Source organism: Mustela putorius, unplaced genomic scaffold (assembly GCF_011764305.1).
Source record: "Mustela putorius furo isolate JIRA1106 unplaced genomic scaffold, ASM1176430v1.1 tig00000228_pilon_pilon_pilon, whole genome shotgun sequence".
NCBI lineage: Eukaryota > Metazoa > Chordata > Mammalia > Carnivora > Mustelidae > Mustela > Mustela putorius.
The window spans coordinates 37,266,548-37,293,074 of NW_025421322.1; the positions used below are offsets into that span (position 1 = coordinate 37,266,548).

Consider the following 26,527-nt stretch of genomic DNA (forward strand, 5'->3'; position numbering starts at 1 on the left):
CTCAAGCACAGAGCTGCAGATGCTGGCATGTTCTTGTGGGCAGGGGCGCCCTAACCTGACGGCTGACTGGGACGGCATCCCCCGGACAGCGTCTGCAAAGTGCCTGCTCCTGACCCCCTCCCCTGGCTCCACGCGGAGGATGCAGACCCCTGCCCCCGGGGCTGCCCATGGAGGGGGTCCCCGACCCCTCAGGCAGCAGGCAGGAGCGGGGCTCCTGCGGAGGGAGAGAAAACTCCCTCGAGAGTTGCAGGGGCAGGACGGGGGCCACGGGGAGGAGCCAACCCGACTCCCACACTTGTGGCTCCCAGGAGGGTGGGAAGCCCCCCTCGGCCGCTGCCACGTACCCTGTCTACCCTGTCGTGCGGGGGCAGCCTGGGAAGCGGCTCTGGGGTTTATTTCCACCGCTGGGTCTGCAGCCGTGCGTCTCTGCTCTCTCCCCGCCATCACTCAGGTCTCTGTTTGTGACTCCGATTCACACTCTCACCCTGAACGCACTGATTTCTCCTCTCGTCTGCTCACTCCGCCGATCTCCCTTACTCATCCTGCGACTCGTTTCTTCTGACGTGTTATTTAGAGGCTCCCACAGGGTCACCATCGGCTCCCAGATGGAGATGCGGCTGCTGCTCACAGTTCGGGGGCTGCGGGTGGGGCTCTGCCCGCGGGGCTCGGCCGTCCCATGAGATCCCGGGGAGCAGATCAGCGAGGCCGGCCCTGAGTCAGGGAGGGCGCACGCCTGGCAAACGGCACAGCGGGGCAAGCTGGCGGCTGCCCTTGCTTTCTCACCTGTGATTTCCTTGCTTTCACCGTTGGTGTGCTTAAAGCGGTCTCCTTCCACGTGGACGCTGGGGCACAGCACATCTGAGGCAAGAGAAAACAGCAAGATGGATGAGCAAATGTGACCCACAGTCCCTCCGTGGGATGTGACAGCTCCAGGGCCTCCAGCTCCCAGCACATGGCACCCAGGACCTCCAGTCCCCAACATGCAGCACCCAGGTCCCCCAATGCCCACCGCATGCAGCACCCAGAGCCCCCAGTTCCTGGCACGCAACACCCAGAGCCCCCAGCTCCCAGCACACAGCATCCAGAAACCCTAGCCCCCAGCATATGGCAACCAGGGTCTCCAGTCCCTGGCACACAGCACTCAGAGCCCTCCAGGACCTTGTACAGCACCCAGGGCCCCCAGCTCCCGGCACGCAGGAGGCGGTGCACACTACGGACTGGTTCATTTACACAGGTACTTGTCAAGCACCTACTCTGCAAATACTGTGCTCTGTCCTGGTGGGGCACAAACAAAGCGGCGTCCCTCCCCACGACGATCGCAGTGTCACCCTTTAGAGGGAGCCAGACACTTAAACGGACAGGTCAGGGGACTCGGGACATGGGTCTGACACCTCGCGGAGCTTGGGGAAGGTCAGGGAAGCTTTCCTGGAGAGGGGATGCTTGCGTCCTTCTTACCAGAACAGTGAAGACGCGGCCAGACGGAGAAGAGAACACGAGGCGGCAAAGGCAGAGGAACCTCGTTTGGAGAGTCATGAACGTACTCAAGACTCCACGCTAGCAGGTGTCAGGGAAACAGGAAACACGTGCCGGGGGCCCACCAGTGAGGTGTCTTTTATGCCCACCCCAAGGAGCTTCAAGCACAATCCCAGAAGCAAAACCGCTCAATTATACAAAAGCAACAGAGTACATCAGTCGCACAGCAAGAACAACATGCATTACAGGATGTTAGAATGCCTCCACGTCGTCATGGTTCCTCGCTTAAGAAAAAGTTGGAAGGGAAACACACTCCTCCAGTTGTCCTAAAATCCCAGAAAGAGCACCACCTTGGAATTTTAAAGTTCTCCGTCCAAGTGCTGGCTCCCTGACCGACCAGCCCGCTGTCTTGGCCACGTCTGTTAACCTCTGTCTTGGGGTGAGCGCCTCTGGCAGGGAGACCGTCCAGAGCACACACAGGCCCTGGGGCTGCCGGGGGCTGAGCAAGTTCAAGCTCACGACGGGACTGGAACGCGGCCGCGTGACCCTCCGATTCAGCACCTGAAGCAACTTGCTTGCCTTTGTGTAGACGTCCCCTGAGCGCGTCACTATCTCAACCTCCCCAGCATATAATAGTTCCGCCCTCTGTCCACGCGCAGTGACCTGTTTTCACATGCGGGGCACACGGGTCTCTGTGAGGGGTTGGTTCGGGGACCCCTTTACCAACCAGCAGTGAGGGGAAGTGGAAGTATTTTTCCTGTTTATCCTAAAAGGCCCCGCGAGGTCTGCGAGCCCCATGGAAGGGGTTATTTTGGAAACAGCACCAAGCCATCTGTCTAGGACAAAATACGCAAGAGGACGCAGGCACCCCACAACATCTTGACAGCCACACCCAGGAAAGTGGCAGCTGTGGGGTGACCACCCATCTATCGAGCCCCAGAAGGCTGCCAGAGACACAGGCTGGGGACCATGGTCACAGCAAGTGCATAGACCAAGAAGGTTCTATCCTTGAGGATGATCAAATCTCTGGAGACTAACAGCCGGAGCTCAGGGTGCGGGCAGGGCCACCAAGCCTTGTCTCCAGAAATACCCTGAGGTTGTGACTTGATTCCCAAACCCAGAAGGGCAAGGCCAGTCCAAAGACCATGAACGCAGGCAAGAAGGAGCTTCCTTTCAAAGACGTGAGAAGGTGCCCAAACTGCCTTAAGGAGTCGTTCCCCGAACTGCACCCAACTGCCTGGTGGGGCCATCACTAAACCTTAAACATCCAAGAGGCTCAAGGGGCAATCCATAGCCAACGTGGCGTCCAGTCATGACAAATGGTTCCCAAAATAGCCCTCCGGCCAGGTCCACGGGGGGGGGGGGTGTTCCCAAAACAGCCCCTCCGGCCAGGTCCCTCTAGCCCTCCGGCCAGGCCCACGGCGGGGGCGGGGGTGTCGGGGCCCTCCCGCTGGGCTCACCTGCTCCACAAGGAGGTAGGGTGAGCCTCCAAAGGCCCTCCTGGCCTAAAACTATATCTGTTTGGCCAACATATTTCCACATCTTGGATAATGATCTATTTCTTTCCACATTAACTCATTCATTTAAACTAAAATAGCGGAGCTCCAGATATGTACCAGGCACAAAGCTAGTTCTAGGGACACTGGAAGGGGATAAAAGACCAGTCACCGGGCTCCTGGTGGCTCAGTCGGTGTAGTGCCTGCCTTCTCTTTGGGTCATGATCTCACAGTCCTGGGATCGAGTCCCACAACGGGATCCTTGCTCAGTGGGAACGCTGCTTCTCCATCTGCCTGTCTCTTCCCCTGCCTGTGCACTCGCTCTTTCTCTGTCTCTCTCTGACAAACAAATAAGTAAAATTTAAAAAATAAAAACAGAAAGACAAGTCACCGTCCCCGCCATCAGGGCACTGGCAGGCTGACTCTGACCTGGAAACACAGGACAGTGTTGGGGCTGCCGTGACCTCACCATGCCCCCTTGCTTTGTAGGTTCCCCTCAGCCTTTGAGACAGACTGCCTCCCCCAGGGCTTGTTCTCAGGCCGGAGCCCCAGCACCCCGCCCCATGTCCCAGGACAGATGTCACTGCCTGGAGGTCACTGATGGTGTCTGTCTCCCCAGGGAGTGGGAGACTGCAGCCCTGGGCCTCTCCTCATTCTGCTCCACAGCATCACGGTCTCCCAGCCCCAGGCACAGACAGGCCTCGAGTTCATGGGGACCAGAAATGACCAGTGACCCCTGAGCTGAGAAGTCAGCGCTGGATGGCCTTCCAGGCACGGGCTCCATAGTGATGCGGGGAAGCAGTGGGATGCCACAGAGCAGGGGTCCTGCTGTGGACGGGGACAGACCCCATCGGCTGTCAGTCCTACTTTGTCCCTGCTAGAAGAATGCCTCTGTCCTCAAAATGGCAGAGTTTCCCGCCCAAGGAGTAGAGCTGTGCAGGTCTGGTCTCGGCGAGTGCAGGTCATTCTGTCCCCCACCTTTCTAGCCTCCCTCGCTGCCAGGGACACCCGTGTGGCCCAGTTCTGGACAAGAAAATGAGTGACAGAGTTTGCTGTGGTTGGCTGAGTGGTGGTTCCTCAAAGAGGCTTTGCTTTTGCTGATGGAAGGGGACAGGGAGGCAGTTGGGGCTGCCAAGGTCACGCTCCCTTCCTCCTCCTCAGACCATGGGGACGTGACGTCGACGGGGCCGCCACAGACAAGCTTCTGTCACAGAAGCTCTTAGATGTTCCAAGGCCGCCTGGGTGCTTCTCCCACTACCTGGTCTTCTCCAGCGGGGTCCCCCGCGGCTCCCTCACCCAGACAGGCCAGGGGAGTGGAGGGACAGGTCTCCTCTGAGCTGTGAGCACACGGGCGGGAGCACAGCTCCCGGGGGCATGGCTACGAGTCTGCCGCAGGCCGAGGCACCGTTTGACATCCAGTCTGGCCCCTGTCACTGAAACTTGCCGCGCCCATCGTGCAGACGAGGGAACTGAGGCGCGGAGAGCTGAGAGACCCACTTACATCACGCGGCCAGTTAGTGGCGGAGACAGGATTCAATCCGTGTGACCCTGGCGCACACTCACTTGCACACACACGCGCGCATGCGTGCGCACGCACAAGGGAGTCCAGAAGGACATGGAATACTGACACCGCGGTTACCTCTAGGACCCAGAACTTGGAGAGATTCCTTAACTCCTTTTGCTTTTGTGTATTTTCAAATTTGTTTTAAAGATTTGAACATGATTTATGAGTTATTTACTGTGACAAATTTTTTGTTTGACAGAGAGATCACAGGTAGGCAGAGAGGCAGGGAGAGAAAGAGGAGGAAGCAGGCTCCCCGCTGAGCAGAGAGCCTGATGCGGGGCTCGATCCCAGGACCCTGGGACCATGACCTGAGCTGAAGGCAGAGGCTTTATTTCACCCACTGAGCCACCCAGGCGCCCCTACTGTGACGAATTTTTAAAAGCAGATTCCAAGCCCTGCCCTGGGGTGCTTGCTGCTGAAGGCACAGGCACAGGCTCAGGGAGAGGAAGCAAGGAAGGCTGGTGGGGGCTGGCGGGCTTCAGCAAGCACTGTTTGCCGAGGTGAGCTCAGGAGTCCGGGGGGCCTGTTGGGCGCCCGCGGACGTGCCTGGGGCAGCCTGGACCGTGGTGGAGGGCCTCACACCGGAGCCATCTCTCTCTCCCAGCCCGAGCCCGGGTCTGCTCGCCGGGGTAAAGTGAGGCTGAAACAGGGCCAGAAGGAGACCGTGTTCCCCGAGGCCGATGGGGAAGGCGGTCTGGATTCTGCAGACCTAACCTCTCTCACATCAGCTAGCTGCCCCTGGCCAAGCTTCCGGATCTGGAGATAGGGGTGTGAGTCTGTGGGGTTTTCCCCAGCCAAGGTCATCCTGCAGCTTAGGTGGGACAATGAGTGTGAAGACGGTGACGTGAAGCCTGGCACCTCACTGCCGCTCACTCATTCATTCACGTGTCCAGCCAGAGCATTTTTGCCAAGTGCCCGGCACCCACTCCCAGAATGAAGAGCCAGTGCCAGCAAGCGCCCCGGCCTCCCGGGGGAAGCAAACAGCAAACACACGGACACAGAGAAGCGAGCCGGTGGTCGTGCAGGAAGGACGCAGGGGGTGTGTCCGTGTCCGGGCGCTGCTGGCCATGACGCACATCAGATATGCGGGTCTGGGAAGACCTCGTGGCTGAGAGCAGAGACAGGGCGAGCGGACGGGAGGAGCAGCACAGAGCCCCGGGGAGGAAGGGCCGTGGCTCGCCGTGGGCTGGGGAGGGGACCAAGGCCTGAGCTAAGTGGAGTGAGGGGACGTCAGCTCGGGGGCGCCTGGTAACCCAGGGCAGGGTCTGGAATTTGGGGCAAGGAGGAGATGGCCCAGGCGGGGAGTCAGGAGTGACAGCGGAGGCATCGGGAGTCAGGCTGTGAGCGCAGCCTTCCAAGAAAGGGGGGATGTCCAAGGTCGCTGGGGTCCTCGGACGGCCTTTCTCTCCCAGGGATGTCCCGTGGGTGAGGCCAGCGGGAGTCAGCAGAGGCCAAGAGCACCTCCTCCAGGAGGGCGACCAGAGAAGAGGTGCGGTGGGAACTCCGGACGGGAGTGGGGCCCTCGGCCAGCACGAGGCGCCACATGGGTCCTGGCCACGTTGACCCACTGGGCTCAGCAAGCAGTGACCTTCCGCCGTTGGAATGGGAGAGGCACCGAACCTAACCGCAAACTTTCTTTCCTTCATCCCACATTTAATGAATGCCGACTATGTTCCCGGCACTGAACCGCTCTGGGGTAGAAGAGGCGACTAGCTCCGTCCTCCGGGAGCTGCTGCCCAGTGGACAAGATGGAAATTGGCCAAATAAGGCACTGACCTCTCCAGCAGGTGATTATAACCAGTGGGAAGCTCTGAGGCGAGGATGGGAGAAACACAGTGGGATCCAAGCTGGCTGGAGGGTCGGGGATGTCTCCACTGAGACCTGAAGGGTCAGCTGAAGGGAAGTCGGTAGAAGCGGCAGGAGGGTGACCCACAGCAAGCTCACAAGCCTCAGAGACTTGTCCCCAAGTAACAGCTCATCACTCGGGATGCAAAACCCAAACCCAGGTTCGTCCGACCCCACCATCTCCCATCTTTGGGCTACAGCCCTCCACACGCCCATCTATAGAACAAGGGCCCTGGAGACCTCAAGAATCCCTCAAATGAGCGGAATTGGTGAGACAGTCACATGACACATGACACATGGGGCCAGCAGTAGGCAGGGGCTGCGGGGGGTGCTGTCAGGACCTTAAGACTCCTGTGTTCTGCAGCAAAGTTAATCATTAGGGAGCAGAGCAGGACATGAGCCAGTGTTTCCAGACTGTCTGGCATGGCGGGGACGTGATCACTGCCTGGATGCTAGGGAGGCCACAGGGAACAGAAAGGGCAAAATTCCCTGCCCTCCTGAAGCCCAGGGTCCAGGTGAGTTCACCTGAGTCTCTCAAAGGCTTTCCTGGAGGGCTGGCCATGCCCAGTGTGTAGCTACACTGCTGCTCAGAGTGGCGGCCCGACCTGTCCATGTCACCCTGCAGGGAGTGGCAGAGGTACGATCCACACCCAGGGCTGGTGAAATGCACAACTCACACAACCTGCCCAGCGCACCCTAAAGTCCAACAGGGGAAGATGCACGAGGCAGGAAAGGTAAGCGGCTGAGCGGGGTGACTGGCGCAACACAGAGAGGCACTTCCAGAATCAGTAATCGTACAGCACACGGCCAGAGCTGAGGGTCGGAAGGAGCCTGAAGGATGACCCTAAGGTCCAGACCTCTTGTTTTACAGGGAGGGCATCTGGTGCCACCCAAGAGAAATGCCCACTGTGCAGCCCCCACCAAAGCCGCCACCGTGCTGCGAGGCCACAGCCTCAAAAGTCCTCAAAGGCCCTCTGAAGACAAATGCAGGAAACAACAGCCGCCCAGGGGACAGCAGGAGCTTCTCGGACGCAGGTGATCTGCAGGACGGCTGGTCCTGGGGAGGATGGGGTACGGCTTCTAGTGCCGAGCTTTTCTCCCCAAAGCTTTGCCCTCTGACTTGGATGCAAAACCTCTGGTCCAGATTCGCTGCTGGGAATGATTTCATGGGTTCCATGGGAACAAACATCTCCTCCAGCTCCGGTTCCCTCTTTGCTGTCTCTGATCTGTCTTCTCCCCCCAACCCCCACCCCTGGAGGGAGTGAACAGTGACCTTATGTGTATGGCACCCTGTCTTTTCAGACTCCAAGGCTAGTTTGCTCAATTCTAGAATCGAGTCCACAGGCTTGACACTTTCAGGGTCCTAACAAGGGTTAGAGGAGAGAAAATGAGAGAAAACGCAGAAAGTGCCAAGTTCAGTACTCAGGCCACCTCGGTCTTGCGCAATGGCCATCTCCCCCCCTACCCACCGCCCATTCCCACCACAGGACCGGCACTGAGGGGAGCATCACCTGCACCCAGTCTGGGCTCAGTCACCCACAACCCTGAGCTTCCGCAGGATCCGAGGACGAGGGGCACCCCCAGGGCTGCATGACAAGGGGAGGGTCCTCGGTGACAGGGGTGCGGAGCTGACCCACAGTAAGGAAACAAAACCTCCTCCTTCCCTTCGTGCACTGGGAGCAGAAAGAAATACAAAAACAAAAGGGTGGCAAAATGCAAATTGATCGCGTGCATCCAGGGGAGTTTTGAGAAGATCTAGGACTCCGCCCCACGGAGAGGAGACGAGACGTCCTGGAGGAAAGGGGGAGGTGGTGAGAGAGGGGCGTGAAGAAGGCCGGGGTTCTTCAGGCAACGTTGACCCTAAGTCACCCCGTGGCCAGGGCACACCCCCTCCCATGCAGCCCTAGGAAAACAGAATGAGCCCAAAATGCCTCCCCACAGGGACATTCTGTGGTTCTCAGCAGAGATGGGCAAACAAGATTAGGTGCTATCTACTCTTCTCTAGTCACGGCCACATTCTCTCCATCAGCATGTGGTCTGGGATCCGATCTCCCTGCGTCCAGACTCGGGGTCATGTCCCCGGAATCTGAGCACCAGCGATCAAGGCAGTCCCCAGGTCCCGAAACCCTGTGGGAGCAGACGGCCAGGCTGGTGACCCATTCACCGGGTCCCGGGCTGTGGGGCAGAAGGGGACCTGGCCAGCCCGGCTCCTCATGGGCTCCCAGCCTCTCCCAGGGCACTGGTGGAGGTGGGTTCCCGGAATGGCCACCGGCTGCATTCCTGCGGGGGGAGATTTGGTGAGGCCGGTGGGAAATCACAGCCAGATGTCAAGGAGGAACGGTTGGGCGGCCTTTCCACCTCCCTCTGGATGAACCCAGCTGGCGAAGGCACCGCTGTAACTGGAGATGAGCCCAGGCCTGGGGACAGGGTGGGGACCCTGCCCACAGGCCCTCCGTCCACCCAGGGCACCCACTGGGGCTGTGCCTCCCCTCAGACTGAAGCCACCCGGCGGGTCTGAAGCCCGAGGCGCCAGTCTGGGGTGGGGAACAGAGGGGGTCATTGCTCTGGGCTCTTCCATAGCTACTCACACCGCCCCCCCACCCCGCCTGCAGCCCTGGGCTCTGCCACACCTGTCCCCCCACACCTGGGGAACGGAGCTGTGCAGGGACCTCAGGAGGCAGCTGTTCCTTCTCCTTGCTGACCGTGAACCCGCTGCCCAGTGCCTCCAGCCTCCGGTTCCTCACGAGAACTCTACTATGCACAGGACCCCCTCTTTTTTATGGCTGAATGATATGCCCTTGCGGTGAACACCACGGCCTCTTGTACTCACTCATACGTGGACACTTGCGCTGCGTCAGCCTCCTGGCTTTTGTAACTAGAGCTGCAGTGAACGAGGCAGCTGTTCAGGTAAGTGATCTCACCTTCTCTGGGCGTATTTCCAGAGGTGGAGCTGCCGGACCACACGGGAGGTCTGTCTTCAGTGTTCTGGAGAACCTACGTCCGTGTTCCGAGTGTCTGCCCCGGCTCGCGTTCCCAACAGCAGTGCACGACACTTCCCTCTCTCCCCGTCCTCACCCACAGCTGTTACTTGTGGCCTTTTCCTGAGCCACCCGGACAGCTGCGAGGTGGGAGCTCATTGTGGTTTTCACTCATCATTTTTATGTGCTTGTGTTTTAATATTGTTTTTTTTTTTTTTTCTCCTGAGATAGAAGCTCCGTGGGAACAGGGCTGTGAGGGTCACCTAAGTCCCACACGCCCATACCCTACAGCCAGAGATTCCGGCTCCTGGGAAGCATTTCATCAGGATTTCCTGAACGGAAGAGGAGACAACCCCGTAGCAAAGCTATCAGATGGGTTTCTCATCCCCATCCCAGGTGAGCGCTTACACGACTTTCCCGGGGGGCACACGGGCAGCCAAGAAGAGCGGCCGTGGGCATGTGTCCAACACTTCCTCTGGACCAGGGGCTCCTCTCTGGGCCAGACGCTGCCCGGAGCGTTTTCTACATAATCTGCACGGGGCGGGGAGGGACTGATATTAGTAACAGCCATCATGCGGACGGAGAAACCAAGCGCAGGGTTACATAATCAGTGGGGAGGGGACGGATGGCAAACCCAGGACGTCAGCTCCAGGCTTCTAAGAAAGGAGGCAGGGAGGGAAGGGGGTGGGGAAAGAGAAAATCCTCGATACCCCAGAGTTTTAACAGGTCCTCACTGAGGGCTTTCTGGGTCCCTCTTCCTTTTCGCTTTTTTCCCCAATGTTTAAAAACAGAAGTATAGTTGAAATATAGTATTAGGTCAGTTTCAGGTGTACAACATGGGATTTGACATCTTTATGCATTAGGAGACGATCGCCGTGGTACGTGTAGTCACCACCTGTCACCACACACGGTTATTACGCAATACGGACCGTGGTCCCTGTGCGGGACCTTCATCCCCATGACTTCTGGACTTTACAACTGGACGCTGGTACGCTTCATCCCCTGCACCTATTTCACCATCCACGACCCCCCTCGGGCGACCACCTGCTGGTTCTCTCCCCCGCACCTGTTCAAGCTCCTGGACCCGGAGGCCAGAGCAGCCCATGGGGGCTCTCCTCATTCCCACTCCCCTGCTCACCTATTTTCCTGTTGTCTGTAACACTTCTGGTGACGACAAGTTATTCTTTTTTATTAAAAAAAAAAACTTTTTTAGAGGCATAAGGCCCTTTGAGGCTTCCGATGAACAAACGTCTTGTGGACCGCGGTGCCTTCGATGCCCTGAGCCAGGCCCTGTTGCCCACCTCGAGACAAGGGAATGTGTGAAATGGGCTGATGAGCTGTGTGAGTCGGCTGCCGAGTCGTGTTCCCACTGAGAGGCTTCGAGTCACCCTCCCTGCGTGTGGACTGCGCAGTCACTCTCACACAAAGCAAGAAGGAGGGTGAGAAGCTGGCCTGCCTCCAACCCAAACCCCCAGCCAGGGCCCTCATCCCCCCCATTTCTCCCACCTCCTCAGCCTGCTGTGACAGGGGCAGACCTCTGTAGTCCATTTTACCTCTAGGTGTGCAGAGAGGTAGTGCGACACGGCTGATTTTCATTTGCAAGGACTACATTTCTGCACCAATGACGCCAGGCATGAGGGAACAGCCCCAGGAGCTGACGGGGGCTTGGCCTCCTGCACCTTTACTCGCCAGTCGTGTGTCTTCTCAGGGCTCTGGCAGATGCCTCTCTGAGGCCGCGAATGTGGGGACAGTGGGGACAAGGTCTACAGTCACTCAGGCTGTGCAAGCTACAGGCAGGCACAGGATCTTTGCAATGTGCGAATGTGGGAGATTCCTGCATACCACTTTCCAGAGAAGGAAACTGAGGGCAAGTCTTCTGCCCAGACGCACACAGCTGGTAAACAGCAGACGTGTGTGTGTGTGTGTTTGTGCGTGCGTGTGTGCATGTAAGTGTGTACACACATGATGTACATCTGAGCGAGCTCATGTGTGTGAGTCTGAGCCAGTGTGATGTGTGTGTGCATGTGTGCGTGTACATATACATGTGTGTCCATGCCAGCATGTGTGTGCATGTGTGTACATATACACGTGTGTGTCCAAGCCAGCATGTGTGTGCGTGTGTGCGTCTGAGCCATCGTGTGTGTGCGTGTGTGCCTTGTGTTTCAGTGTCTGCGTTTATGCGGGGGAGGGGTGGGTGGATTAAACTCAGAGAAGCCAGAGTCTGTAATTAAAAGGACAGAGACAGACACGTTGTGCAGCACAAGCAGTTCCAGTCACCTAGAACACACTGCGCTGACAGTGGATTTCCTTCAGTCTTCTAGTAAGTGTGAAGTTTTGCCAGAAGCATTGCAATTCATCGGCCGCGTTTCTTGGAAAGCCCCTGGACACTGTGTAAGCCCCGTGTCCCGCCTGTCCTCTGGCAAGTGGGATGGACATTCAACTAGAACAGGGTCAGCTGCAGGACATGTGAGTCACTCAGAAGTGCAGGATTTCTCTGTGTCTTTAATGACATGGGTGTGTACTTATACACAGACATACAGACCATGTGTATGAATACGCGCCTTTTGCAAGTAGTGCCAATCTAGTTGTGGGCACCATACTTTATCCCTTTATCAACCCTATATGAAAACCACTGTGGGAACCACAGAGCCCGGCCTCCATGAGCTGGAATGCTTGGCATGACCTGGTCCCAGTCAACGGGACGCCCACGCCCATGTGGATGCTTACGTGGCATGGCACCAGGAAAGGGTGCTGGGGCTGGCCCGAGGTCCTCCAGCCCGGCAGCAGCCAGGGAATGATGCTGACTCGTACCTGACCCCGGGACCCGTCTGCTCCAGTTGGGACATGAATCCTTGTCTGAGGCCAGGGAGGGTGGGAAGTTTTCCTAAAGATCTTGGGTGACCCTCAAAACGACAAACAGAAAACATCCACAACAGCAGCACACGGCGGGGATAGCATGATGGTGACCAAGACATTGAGGAGAGGGTAGAGGGGCCTCTAAAGGGAACTCCCCACCCCACTGAGCATCCAAGGAGGAAGCCGAAGTCTCATAAATTACCCTAGGGTCACAGAGTTCACAGCAGTGACTTCAGATTTCCAGCCATCCCATCAGAACGCACTGTCAGGGGTCAGCAAGCTTTTTTCTGCAAAGGGTCAGACTGCAAACAGCCTTTGTGGGTCACGCAAAGCCTCTGTCAAGAGTCCTCGGCTTGAGGTCGTGGTGTGAACACAGCCACACAAGGTATGTGAACAAGCTGACAAGCTGTAGTCTCACAACACTCAATTCTAACAACCAGTGCCTGGGCAGGGGGGCCCTGAGGGCCATTGTCAGCTGCCCCCTGCATTCGATCCAGAAGGATCCCGTCTGCCTGAACAGGCCAGTGTCCTGCCCAGAGCTCCCGATCCGTGAACTTCGAGTCTCGGCTGGGGTCCCTTCCTGGACAGGGAGCTCAGATCCCGCTACGTTAGGTTTGGGTACTCTGATTTTTGGCATGTTCTAGCTCATATATGCCTAGCAGAGCTGGGCGTGCCGGTTGCCGGCTAGGGCAAGGTGTGACCACCCTGACGGCTCCTCACTGTCGAGGGGAAGAGCCCGTAGGAACACACGTGCACGGGCACACACAGGGTTCTGCACGGGGAAACGGTATGGCACCATCACGGGAAGCCAGGACCCAGCAGTGGGGGGTGCTCTGTTCAGAGAGTGGAGGGTATGCGGGCACACACCCCTCCCACTGCAGCAGGACAGCGGGGGCAGAATGGTGCCCCCATTTCATGCCCCACCAGAATGGTGGTTTTGACACAGGAGTTCCTCGGGTTGAGGAGGAGACAGGAATCGGGCAGGTACATGCTCCAAACAGCTCCCAGGGATCCTCTCCAGCCACGGGCCTGGCTGGGCACAGCTGGGAGACAGCCCCTCTCCCCGATGTCGGCCAATTATGCGCAACTGATGGGTGGCTTTCAGTTTTTCATCATTTTAGTCACTGTCTAATAACATTTGCTAGCACATAATCAGAATTAAGTAGCCCAGTTACTATTTCGAGGGGGTGAGCTCGATCATAACAAGTTTTCCCAGGAGGAACTCCTGGTGACCTTTAGGCAAAGGGCGGGCCCCGGGCGGAATTGCTTCTTGAGGCTGATGCGGTCCAAGGACCCAGCCACAGGCATCCACGTGGCAGCTCCCAACCCACAGCTCAGGCTGCCACAGACTCCTCCCGGGCCTTTGGGTCCACATGGAGGACAAGCTGGGTCTGGTGGCCACACACGCATTCCCAGGTGTGTGTGTGTGTGTGTGTGTGTGTGTCCGGACCTCACCACTAGCCTCTGGGCAGGCAGAGGGACGTGGAATGGAGGCAGACGCAGGAAGAACTGGTCACTGGGGACAAGACCAGCTATCGGCTGTGCCTTCTTGGATGGCTGTAAGACTCCGGTTCAGAGGAGATGGGCTCCAAAGAAATTCTGAGGCTGGCGGTGCCACCCGGTGTGCCAACAGACGGCCCCAAAGCCCTTCCCTTGGGCCTTATTGCTGGGTCTTCAAGGGGACCGTTTATTCTAGGGGTTTGAGGTGGACTCAGCTTCCGGCAAAAAAAAAAAGACTCGTGGCTGGATTCCTTCTTCTCCACAAACTTGGGAACGTGAAGCCAGCAAACCAAGCCTCAGTGTCCACCTCCCGAAGTGGAGGATACCAACTCTGTCCTGTCACGCTCCCCTCCCAGCACTCAGAGCACACGCCTACCCCAGGCCCTTGGCTTGCACCGCTGCCTCTGCCTGGAACTTGGGATGTGGACTGTTGCTGCCTGTCACCCCAAGCTCAGCTCAGTTCTTCACAAGAGGCCTCTGGGAATGTCACTCTAAAAGCAGAATCGCAGATGTCTCACTCAAGGAGGAGCCCGTGCCTCAGAACCACGTCTGGGATAGAACAGGGCACTGGTGAAAATGTGTTGGAAGAAATAGCCCAGTACTATAGACAGTCCTTCAAACACCCACACTTGCGACACGCTATCTTTAAAGGTCTATGCTGTCCGTCCCCAATTATATCAACAAGTTGTGTTATTTACCAATAATACACTACTAAAAGAAAAAAAAAAAAGGACACATTTTCAAGTGAACCTAATTACTCATTCATTTAGAAGGTGAAAATACCCATTGATCACCACCCCTGAGAGCACAGCAAGGCCTCGATGGCCAGAACGCCCCGGGCTGGGCTGCCCCAGTGCTGTCACAGCAGATGAGGGTCGTGAGGAGGTGCTCCCCCTCACAACAGGGACTGGAGACTTGGGGAGGGGGGCCGAATGAACGCAGGCGCCCACTAATTAAATGCAGAGCTGGGGTGTGGATGCCGACCTTTTTCTAGCAAGAGCCACAGGTGAACAGTAAAACTAATCATCCTGCCACAGGAGGTAAGCCAGTCCCCCTCTGCCCACACCCTCTCCCCCACTTCTGCCATACTGGTACACAGAGCTTCCAGCTGCCTGGACGCCCTCTGGGACAGCAGCACAGCTAAGCACCAACACACCAGCAAGAGAGGCAGACGGAGGGGGGTGCCCACGTGTCACACGACAGAGCACCGCAGAGCACGGGGCAGGCCCCTCGGCGCTAACCCACGCCTGCATCGCAGCGCAGCTGTCCGAAAGCCGGAAGACAGGAACCCAGGATGGTGCCCCTGCTCGTGGGGAGAGGGGAGGGAGGACCACCGCCGGGCATCCCCGAAATAGAAGGAGGCGGAGGTCTCAGCTGTGGCCGGCCGGCGCTCCACAGGCTCACTCACGGCCACCCGATACGCTATATAAAGGTTGTTTTGTGGCCACGACCCAGGCTGGGGTGGAGAAGGTTCTTAATTACAGCCAGGGCTCTGGGGCTGGGCCCGTCCCAGCCTCCGCCCCATGCACTGCAGGAAGCCAGGCTGAGACTGCGGCCCCTGGGCACCCGCTCAGGCCACAGAGGCAGGAGCCGATGTTATGACACAGGGGCCCCTCCCTGCAGGAGCCTGAGGCCGGGCACCAGTGAGCCACATACTGTGAGCTCCAGTCAAGGACTCAGCACGCAGCCGCTGCTCACCGTGTGAGCCAGGCCGGTGTGGGGCACCAGCTCGGTTCAGTATCAAAACTCCAAAGGATGGCAGCGGGACAGCCTGAGCAGCCTGACTCCCAGCGGTGGGCGCTGAAGCGAATGGACACAGAACCCCTGTCTCCCTGGGATCCCGGGCAAGCTGTGTAGACCCCCTGTGCCTCAGGGCCATCCACAGAACAGGAGGAACCAGGAACCCCGTGTTGGGAATTTGGGGAGACACCCCCGACATGGAGGGTTGAAAAATGCTCCCTAAATACCCCAACTTACTGGAAGGAACTCAGGACCTGGGGCAAACAGGACAGGGTTCAGCTCCCAGGGCTGCCTTTTGCCTGCTGGGCCACTGGGGGAGTGAGTCGAACCCAGTCCTCACTGATGCTCGGTAATCCCAGTGCTAGCCGACCTGACACGGATTCTGACAAAGGGGGTACACACAGGCTAAGTCACAAAGGGGCCAGAACCCAAAACAGTAGAAGTAGGGTATCCTACTGCCAGCCACGTGCAGGTGGTAGGTTACGCAGCTAGAATTCGAATGGAGCTCTTGGTCGAGCATTCCACACGGGTGGCCCTGGGGCATTTGGACAGAGAAACCTCCACTATGGCCGCCCCAAGGAATCTGTCCGATCTCGGGCCCATTCCTGCTCCCACAGCGCCCCCTTCTCAGCTCACCTGGTCACTCTCAGCTGGGCTTCTAGACCAGACCAGCCACTGCCCAGAGCCCCAGCCTACACTGTCTCATGGCTGGGGGGCTGCTGCACCCCACCCCAGACACAGGCCCTTCACTTCCTGTGCACTGACCCGGGAGGTTCCGCTCGCCTGGAAGGGCCGCCCCAGGGAGCCTGCTGTCCCTCAGAGCCGCTCCCACCCTTCTCCAGCCAAGCGCTGGATGGAAAAGCACTGCCTCTGCATGCAACTGGACCTCCGCTCAGCTCGGGGCCACAGCACGATGGGGAGGGCGGGGGAGGAGGGGGAGGAGCCACACGTGTGGACTCCGGACCTAATAGTAAAGTTTCTAGCAGCTGAGTTTGAAAAAGTAGAAGAAACAGGTAAGATTAATTTTACTAATATATTGTATGAATCCCTAAATTCCCCAAATATTTATATTTAAATACGTAATCAATAGCAAAGCTATTCATGAAACGCGTTCTTGGTCATCCTGCCTACAAAAGCTGGTGTGTACAGTCCCTGTGGCACTTCTTGGTTTAGACCAGCACCTGACTAGTCAAGGCCCACCCATGCTGGCAGGCACAGGGCTGGAGCATCACTCCCTGGGTGCAGGACTCAGCATCAACATCCCCTTGGGGCTGGGTGAGGAGCAGGGAGAGAGTGGAATGCGAAGTGCTGTCAGCGTTTGGTGCTCGGAGAACAGCAGACTTCCTGGTTCCGTTCACTCCGGCGGAGCCCCGTCAGGGTCCCGCCCCTGTGCATCTGTCCCACCCGAAGAGCAGGGGGACATGTCCGGCATGATTCTGCCCATCCCAGCCAGCCTGCCTCTTCCAGACACTCATCACCTTCAGAATCGAACCATTTATCTCCGCTCATCAATAGATAGATAAGTTCAATATTTCAGGTCACGTCGGGTTTGATTTCAGGTTTGCGGAATACTCCTAACTTCTGTGTTTGGAAGGGGCTGGATCGTTGCACACATACCTCTAACATGCCCACAGCAACAGAAGCACGGCACGAACCCAGCTTCCCACCCGATTTCCTTTGAGCAACATTTAAGAGGCTCCTTTACACCCCAAGCCCTGTTCCGGGCACCCGGAAACCGCAAGGAACAGACCTGGCCCCCGTGAAGCTTGTTCTTGTGTACGAAGGCAGACCCCAGGCAGATAAACAACTAGACACGTGAAGCTGCGGGTGGTAATCAGCGTCCACATGCCGTCGTGTAATTAGCTGCTGCCACGTTCCTGCTGCCCTGAGTAGACAAAAGCTTCTCGAGGGAAGGAGAATGTCAGACCCCTCACTGCATCCTGAAACCCAGCAAGGGCCCCAGCAGGGAGTCACTCGGTGTGCTGCGGTTGCTGCGTGAATGAATGAGTGAATGAATGCGCCATTGCTACAATGTCTGCTGGGTTGAAGACTGCGTGAATGAATGACTTGATCAAGTCCGACGACTACGACCCCGCACCCCTGTTGAATGAGGGAGTCACTAGGCTGGACGGAACTGAAGGACAGCCACACCAAGCACCCCACGCTGTTTGTGATTTTCCAGACCATCGAATAATGCTCCCGTTCCAGAGAGCCCCGGTTTGGGTTCTGAAGTCACCCAGAGAGATCCCGGGTGTGCGCAGGGATTTCTGGTCGTGTGAAGCTTTGGTTTTGTGATGCTCCTTGATTTCATCTTACCATATATATTTCAGTATGTTACTGTTAGCTATTTTGTTTTGTTTTGCTTTCTTTCTAATTGAAGCAATTGTAAGGGGATTTTGTTTCATTTGTTACCAGAACCGAGCAGGCCTGTAGTCAGCTTACAGCTGTATTTACAAAAACGGATTCCCTCTAGACGACTGAGCATAACTTACATCTTACATCTATTTAGGTTTTTGGAAGAGCCTGGCTACAGGGAGTTTTCTTAATGTTATCACGGGGGACATGCGGTGTCCCCGGCTGGCTGGCATCTGGTCCCCCTTTTCTTGGTCATGGCCCCCAGTGACTCTGCGTGGGTCAAACCCCTTTCCTTGAGGGAGTGGAGTGGGCATGGTGACAAGGTTGGGGTCATGTGATTTCGGCCCCAAACAGTCAGCTTCTTTCCACTCCAAAGCCACACTGTTGGTCTGGGGAGAGCCGCAGGCCCACACTTGTCTGTCAGACCAAATCCAGGCCTTCTGGGCCATGGTCTCATGGCTCCTGGCCCTAAGATTCACAACAGGGACTCCCAGTGTGCCCTCCCACACCTGTTCTCGCCTCCTCTGCCCTCCCGCCCCAGGAGGCTGGCCCCTGGGACGCCATCACTTGGACCCCTTATGGGCTGCTGTCAGACAGGCTTAGGCTGGGGGAGAGGGGAGATGAGGGGAGGGAGAGAGGGCAGGGGCTTCCTTCCTGCTCCCTCTAGGCCACCACCCAGGCAGCAGCTGTCCTCGCCGAGGAGACTCCAGCCCCTTCCATCTCATGGGGCTCTTGCCATCAGCCCCCTTTCCCACTGTCCATTCCTGGGGGCTCAGTATCCCTCCTTGACTTCACCGGTCTCTTCATCAGTGCCTTGCCATGGCCCATGCCTGCTAGGACCCAGACATACAAGCCTGCCAGGAACAGTTAACACCAAGGAGAAACCACACGGAAGGAGTGGAATGAGCCCCAGCCTCATTGTTCAAGCCTACCTAACCTCTGACCTTTATTGTCGTGTGTGATATGAATTTACTTTATTCCCCAAGCTAGTTACGGCGGGGCCTCTACTGCCTATGATGGAAAGCACAGTCCCTGACTCCGAACAGAGGTCGGTGAGCACCAGGAGGCCTGCACGTGGAGGCTGACGGCCTAGATTCCGTCCCCAGCCCTGCCCGTCTATTACCTGGGCAGCAAGTCCCGTGACTTCACCTCTTGGAAGCTGTCCCCACCATTCCCAGAACCACGCCCTGAGCACAGAAGTTCTCTAAAATTTAGATTCTGCCTGGCCAACACCTAGAACCATCTGACCCAAGGCTGGCAGGATAGTAAAATGCCAGTGGGCAGGGGCTAGAGGACCTCCCTGAATTAAAGTGTTCTGGGATCACAGCAGGTACAGAGACCCCTGCACCGGCATGTTGGACTTCTGCCTCCTGGCTGGCCTACAGCCCGGTGTCTGGTCTGGCTCTCATCACCCCAGAGGTCAGTCCTGAGCCCTGGCCCTCCCAGCTTCTGTCTCCTGCCTTCCTGCCCTCTCCCGTCTTAGCTACAGCATCCCTCTGGTTTTCTGCAGAGGGCCTAGCAGCTGCCCCTCCCGGGACCTCAGCAGGCTGCATGCTCGTATCTGTGAGAAGGAGGTCACCATAATCTATGTGGTTGTAATGAGGGTCAAGTGAATGTTCACAGCCGATGCCTCGCACACTACCAGAGGCTTTCCTTCCCTTAGCTCTCAGGCATCTATTTCATCATCTGTGGAACGGGGGCTAGCCCTCAGGGCTCCGTCCACCCCCAGCACTGTTCGTCCTCTGAATTTCTCCTACAGTCCTGTAAAGAGTTTCCTTGGGTCCTGCTGTCCTGTCAGCATTCCATTCTCACAGATCTGATGGTGTCATACCCCTACACGAAACCCTTCCACACCTGATCTTAGCACCCAAGCCCTCCTCTGTTGAGAACGTGACGATCATACAAAGCCACCAACCCCAGTCCCCAATGTGACCGCAGCCACATGGGCCCATTACACTTCCTTGACTGTGTCTTGCCGTCCTTCAATCCCTCAACATACAGCTCAGGCGTGTCCTCCTCCAGGAAGCCCTCCCTCATTCTCAGGGTCATCACCAAACACAACCACAAGAGGACACCGTGAGATTCTGTGACCTTTATTAAGGTCACAACCACAGTATTATGTCCCTTTTTATGTGTCTCTTTTGCCATCTGGACTATGAATACTCCAAGAGCAAGAGTTTTGTCTTTTTCAAAAGGCCCAGAAATCAGCACAAGGCCACACAAAAAACTAGATTCCCAATTAGTATCTATGAATAAATAAGTAGAAGTAGAGATTAAGTGAGCCACGGAGTGGTCCGGAGCCTGAGGGTATCGGGTGCTAGACACAGTTTAGGCATTTTCTCCCAGGGCTGCAAGCCAGGACTGTCCCTGCGACCAGGCCCCCTGCTGCTCTGCCAAGTCACGCCCCACTGCTCCCGCCACCGGCCACAGCCCCACGGCTTCCCTGTCCCCGGCGAGCTGTGACGCTCTGAGCTTCAGGCTCAGTCCCCGGAAGCAGCCGGCAAGACAGAGGCAGAGACCCTGCTCCCAGCCCCCACCTGCTGGCCCTGGAGCGGGGGGGGGGGGGGGGGGGATACCGAACATTGTTCATGACCCAGAAGGAACAACTGTCATCCCCATGAAGCAGACAGAACAGAAGCTGGACAAAGACTGGTGCACAAAAACCCACTTCACCCTCCCTGTCCTGTGCAGCAGGCTGTCCTGAGAATGACCCGAGGTTCTTGGAGGTCAGCCTTCAGGGTCAGAAGCCCGGGGGCTGTCAGCTCCCTGCCTGGGCCCAACCTTCCCGCTGGCCCATAACCAGCCACAGTCCACAGATTCCAGACGGCCTCGGGTTATCTCAGAGGGCGCCAGGTCAACAGCACTTGGCCTCTGGGATAAGCTGGGCCCAACCATCTCCAAACGGCTCCCTGGGGATCACGGCTACAGTCCAGAAGCCTATCTGTGCCCACTACCTTACACCACCCCGTCCCCGCGGTCCCCTGGAAGAAGAAAGGGGCCTGCTAGCGTTCACCTGCCATGTGCTCCCGAAGGGCTCTGCGAGCCGGGGCTCCGACTTGGGCAGCCTGTAGGGGAGCAGATGCGTTCACCTACAGAACCGGAGATCAGACTCCCGGCATTCAAGCCTCTCGGCGTCTCGGGGTGGGTGGGGCCGAGAAGCCAGCCCTCTTTAATTTCCTTCCCGCCGGCGCCCTGGAGGCGGGGCCCAGAGAGGACCCAGGTGTGCGCCGACCCAGCTGTGCGCCCTCCTGGGCACAGCAGGGCTACATGCCAGACTGGTTCTCGCTTTCCTCGGTGACCGAGCCCCTGGCCCACGCGCTTCCACACAGCCCTGCCACCTGCCAGCGGGCAGCTGGGGGCTCCCCTCTGCTCGGGCCCCACGCCCTGCGCACACTCACTTTCGCACAGGCGACGCCTCAGCTTGCCCCGGATCTTGTCAATGGCGTTGAAGTCGGACACGTGGAAGACGTGGGCGGACTTGGGCTTGGAGGCGATCTCCTCCAGCTCCTCCTTGAGCGCCGCCCCGACGCCCACGGCGAAGATGCGGATGCCGGCGCGGTGGGCGGCGGCCGCGGCGTCCAGCACCAGGTCCTGGCTGCGGCCGTCGGTCAGGAGGATGGCCACCTGCTTGAAGGCGCGGTCCCCGGGGCGGCCGCCGGCCTGCGGCGAGAAGCTGTGGCGCGTGATGAAGCGCAGCGCGTCGCCGGTGTTGGTGTTCCCGCCGTGGTAGGCCAGATGCCGCGCCGCCGCCTTGACCGCCTCCCGCGAGCCGAACAGACCCAGCTCGAAGGCGGTGGTCGGCCGGTCGCTGTAGCGCACGACCCCCACGCGCGTGCGATCCGGGCCCACCTCGAAGGTGTCCACCAGGTTGGCCACCCACTGCCGGACCTTCTCAAAGTCCTCCTTGCCCACGCTGGAGGACGTGTCCAAGAGGAAGACCAGGTCGTAGTGGACAGTCTTGCAACCTGCAGGGGTGGGGTGGGGGGAGGAAGAGGAAGAGGAAGGGTGACCTGGGGCACAGAGATTCGGAAAGGTCACCCTAGTGGAGTGGGGGGAGGACCTCGCTTTCTGAACTGGTTTCTGATGACGAGTGTCCCCACGGCTGCTGTGGGGTCCGGCTGCCAATATGTGTTCTTGCATGGAAGTAGCCAACGCTCACAGAACGCCGCTCTATCAATTTCTTCAATAGCTTTTGTTTTGGTCACCCAGCGACTTGTATTTTAAACCCACTGCAAAGAACACATGCTCTTTTCAGAAAAGGCCATCGGAAGAATATTTTAACTGCTTATGTTTCCATCTACAGAGAGGTCACGCTGTTAGCCCACAGTGTATAAACCTAATTATTAGGGACCATACCAGACGCACTGGTGCATTGCTGTTTCCCCCACACCCGGCAGTTGCTGGAAACCCTTTTCCAGTGTGACGATGCCAGTTTCCATGGCTGCAAGATGACATTGCTCAGAGCCCATAATTTATTTAGCCAGTGCTCTCATGCTAGATGTTTAAATAGTTCCTGGATTCCAGTATTATAATTCATACAAAATATACTGCATTCCTATATTTTAAGTATAAATTTGCAGAACTTCTATAATGCTTTATAAAGATTGCATATTTTAACATATAATACACTTCTATTTTTATAAACTTTGTAAGTTTAAAAGTTTTAAAAACTTCTGGTTGAACAGAAGAGGACCCTATACAATTTATTTCTCATCCTCAGCGCAACGCTGTGCACAAGCTTGCTCATCCCCACTTCACAGTTGGTGAGGTGAGGAAAAGGGTTTCCAAACACCAGAGAGCTGCACAAACGTAGCCATCAAGAAGCCTCGCTCTTGACTTTTACAGAATCTGAGGCTTGATTGTACCGCCAGCAGCAGCTGACCAGGCCTCTGGAGCAAAAACATTTGTCTGGTAAAACCAAAATAAGAACAACAATTACAAAAAAATAAAAAAAATAAACAAAACCCGTTAGTTAAGCTGTCATGTTGGAAAAAGTACAAAAAAAATCCCGCGACCGCTAGTGTGCAAGAGAAGGCAGCCACCTGTTCTTCCGCAGGCCCTGGGCTCCGTCACACCCATTTACAGAATTTAGGAGCCTTACTAAGGACAGTGTTTTTGACCCAACACTTCCAAATTCAGGGATTTACACTAATAAAACAATCAGATAAAGACGAAGAAAAAAATTCTAAAGCTATCTGAGAAGTTCATGCAGCCCTGGCAAGCAAAATCCTGGAGCTGGCTCTGTGCTCCCCCTACGGAACAGCTCCCACGACCACCCGCGTGAGCTCACACGGCTCGGGAATCAGCAGCAGCGGACTGCTGGCTTGAAGGAATCCTCAGTTACCGACACAGACCCATTCTCCCAGTGTCTTGCTGGGTCTGAAAGGCTGTGTGTCATTGTGATGTCTGTGTGTGGGACTGTGTCTGTACGGATCAGGGGACCTACAAAAAGAAACTTTGCTTACCTCTGGTAAGCAGAACTGTTATTATTTTGTGTTTCTGATTTTATATTTATAAGCAATGAAGTAATTCCTAACACAGAAAACAGTAACGCTGTATTTACAAACACACACACACACACAGGCACACACAGTCCCATCGCACCCTACCCCAGTGCCACTCGTGAATTTTCTGTACCTACTTTTACCCTGAGTTCCTAAAATGCAAGTTTCGATCTGCTCTCGGGAGTAGGGAGTAGGTGAATCCTCACCTTCCCAGGATTGCTCCCTAACAGGATTAGAACTTTCCAAGTATGTTTGCCCAGATGTGTGGGCTCAAGAGATAATTCCTGGGGAGTGTTTCTCCTTGACACAGAAGGTCATCCTTTTGTCTTTGGGACAATGATGTCCCAGCCTGTGCAAGGTAATTGCTGCTGTGGGCCAAGCAGGGCCCCGCCTGTGGGCTGTAATCCTTGAGCAAATTTGTGTTCAGGCTGCAGAAGGTTCATTGGCTCGAGGCCTCACCCGGGGGCCCTTCTGCAATCCCGCACGTTCTCTGCTGGGGGCTGCGGAGACTGCACAATGCGTGCCTGAGAATTAGGTGTGCTCTCGCAGGAAGGGCTCGGACCTTGGTGGGGGTGCCCTCGGCTCCCCCACGGGCAGAGCAGGTGATAGCTCTCCTCTGGCCGGCTGTTCTCCAGGCTGTGAAAGGAGAGCCGGGAAGAGATGGTCCCTGTGTCCTCCCAGTGTGTCGGCTGTGTGGGCTCTTGGGTTCATCTCTGTGGACACAGAACCTGATGCCGCTCCCCTCCCGCAAAGACCAGGCTGTGCATGGTCAGAACGGTCTCTCCAGCTAGCCGTGCTTTGAGAGCCTCAAGCAAGGAGGCGACTTGGGAAAATCAAGGCAGAAGCACAAGGCTGTGTTTCTTGTTTTGTTTCCTCTGCAGGCTCGGGGAACACAGCATGGGCTCAGGTGGGTGCTTTCTTGGGGGCACCCTCCTCACCTGCTGCGGGGCGGGGGGGCTTTGGGCTATCCTAGCCTCGGTTCCTCATCTGCACAAGGGGGTGGTTTTGCAGCTAGGTGCTCCCTCTCCCGCCTTGGGCCCGTCCCAGAGAGGCGTCCACCTGTGCCCCGAGGAGCCCGGCACACAGCCTCTGTGTGGGTGCCGTGACCTGCTCATGTACCTGCGCCCTCCTTCGTGTCTCCACACCGACCGCCCCTTCTCCAGGAGGCCCTCAGACAGGTGGGCTGACCACTGTCCCATCACGCCTCACCCCTGCTTCCCGGGAGCCTCTTCTCCAACGAACTCCCCCTCCCTCATCTACTCCAGAGGCGTGTTCTCCCTCGGGTCCGGGCAGCCTCTCCCGGAGGCCTCCAGTGCGTCCATCTCCGCTGGAATGTGCTCAAAGCCCTCACAGGACAACGTGACACGGTCCTAGCCCAGCACTCTGTCCCCAGAAGCCTGCAAGCGCTTGACAGAGCCAAGCTCACGGCACACTGCATGGTCCACTCGGAACATGGGTTTCGACAGCTCACGGATCTTCTGCACTCTCCCGCACACACATGCTCACGCTCGCACACACACCCTCAGACTCTTACACCCACACGCACTTCCACATACGCTCACATTCACACACATGCTGACACAGTCCCACACGCTCTCTTCCACACTCAGTCACACACACACACCCTCAGACGCTCTCACACTCCTGTACTCACTTATACACACACGCTCACTGTCATACACACCCACAGTTGTAGTCACACACTCCTCCTCAGACGTTCACACGCACACACTGACTTTTATACACTCTCCAGCTCCCACATTCACACACGTTCTCACACACACCCCCACAAGCTGATTCACACTCATGCACTCCCACTTTTACACACATACTCTGACAATTTCCTAACTCACGCAGTCACACACACCCTCAGACTCTCGCTCATACACACACGTTTATGTGCTCCCTCCAGCTCCATCACACGCTCCCACACTCACACTCCCCTCAGACGCTTACACTCGCACTCACTTCCACTCCCCTGCTCACACAGGCACGCACGCGCTCACGCGTGGACACAGACACTGGCAGCTCGGGGCCCAGCCCCGGCTCAATCTACGGTGGCCCTACCTGCCCTCTGGGCCTGGCAGCCGCTGTCCCCAGGCCACAGCAGCAGCATCCACAGGAGACAGGCCGTGGCGTCCCCTCGCAGGCCAGCCATGGCTCCCTCGCGCATATGTTGTCCAGGAAGAGACGGTGGTAAGATCTACTGGAACATACCCTGTGCAGAGAAGGACACACCTTTAGAGAAGGGCTTCAGGGCCAGGAACCCAAAGGAGCAGCCCCAGGCCCGTGTGGGAGAAGGCCGCACCCCAGCCTCCCAACTGCCTTCAACCCATGCACACTCAGGGCCTCCGAGCTGCCGTTCCCGGCCATGCAGGCCGCTCCTTGGCCACCACCGTGTTCTGATCCTAATCGCTGCTTCTGAGCACTTACAGGTTGTTTCTTTGTTTAATACGTTGTAAGAGGACATCTTGGTGCCTAAATCGTGGCCCATATTTAGTTATTTTCCTAGGGCAGGAATGCACTAGTTTCATATGATGCACTCGGGGCATCGTACGAAATCTTTTAAAAAGAGCCTGATGCAGATTCTCAGCCTTCTTTCTGCAGAGGCTGTACGGGCCCTTGCTGCCCGCGGCCACACAGGAGTGTCCGGGGTCCTCCCCTCACGGCACCCCCGGCAGCACGGACGCCGCCATTCCCCCCACCTGCCAGTTCTACAGGAGAGACGTTGCTTGTGGCTTTCTATGCATTCCTTTGCCCTGGGATGTTTATTAGCTAAAGTGTATTTCTCCTTCTGCAGATCTTATTTTCACGGGGATGTCCATTTCAAAAAGTAGTTGTCACTGTTAAAGCCAAGATCCGAGAGAGGGACAACAGGTTATAGAATTCTGAGGTATTTACCAGTTGCCTTCATGTGCTTGGTGCTGAGGGCAGGCCGATGAGGGACACAGAACCCCCACCCTCAAGGACACTCAGTGACACCTGGGAGACAGGTAAGGCATGGACCCTGGGCACCAGCACAAGGACATTCCAAGGTTGCTGGGAACACTGGGACAGTGTTGTCACGTGACCGTTTCAGGGGTAGGCCAGTCCTCCTGGATGAGTCAATTTTGGAAAACTGAGTAAGCCTCAACCAGAAAAAAGCAGGTGATCATTTCAGATAGAGGAAGCAGCATCGGCAAAGTCCCAGAGGAGATCCCAGGCATGATGGCACCA

General features: G+C 56.9%; 1 protein-coding gene across 2 annotated transcripts in view; it reads right to left on the reverse strand.

The window, feature by feature from the left end:
• The window catches only part of COL22A1 (collagen type XXII alpha 1 chain), a 236,379-nt gene that overhangs the window by 189,636 nt on the left and 20,216 nt on the right, over positions 1-26,527 (reverse strand). For both annotated transcript variants that reach the window (XM_045078159.1, XM_004743602.3), the window contains exons 2-4: positions 25,379-25,529; positions 21,206-21,772; positions 784-858 (exon numbers count right to left, since the gene is read on the reverse strand). In XM_045078159.1, the coding sequence (XP_044934094.1) occupies positions 784-858; positions 21,206-21,772; positions 25,379-25,484 (748 nt within the window). In that variant the 5' untranslated portion in view covers positions 25,485-25,529. The remainder of the gene's footprint in view (positions 1-783; positions 859-21,205; positions 21,773-25,378; positions 25,530-26,527) is intronic.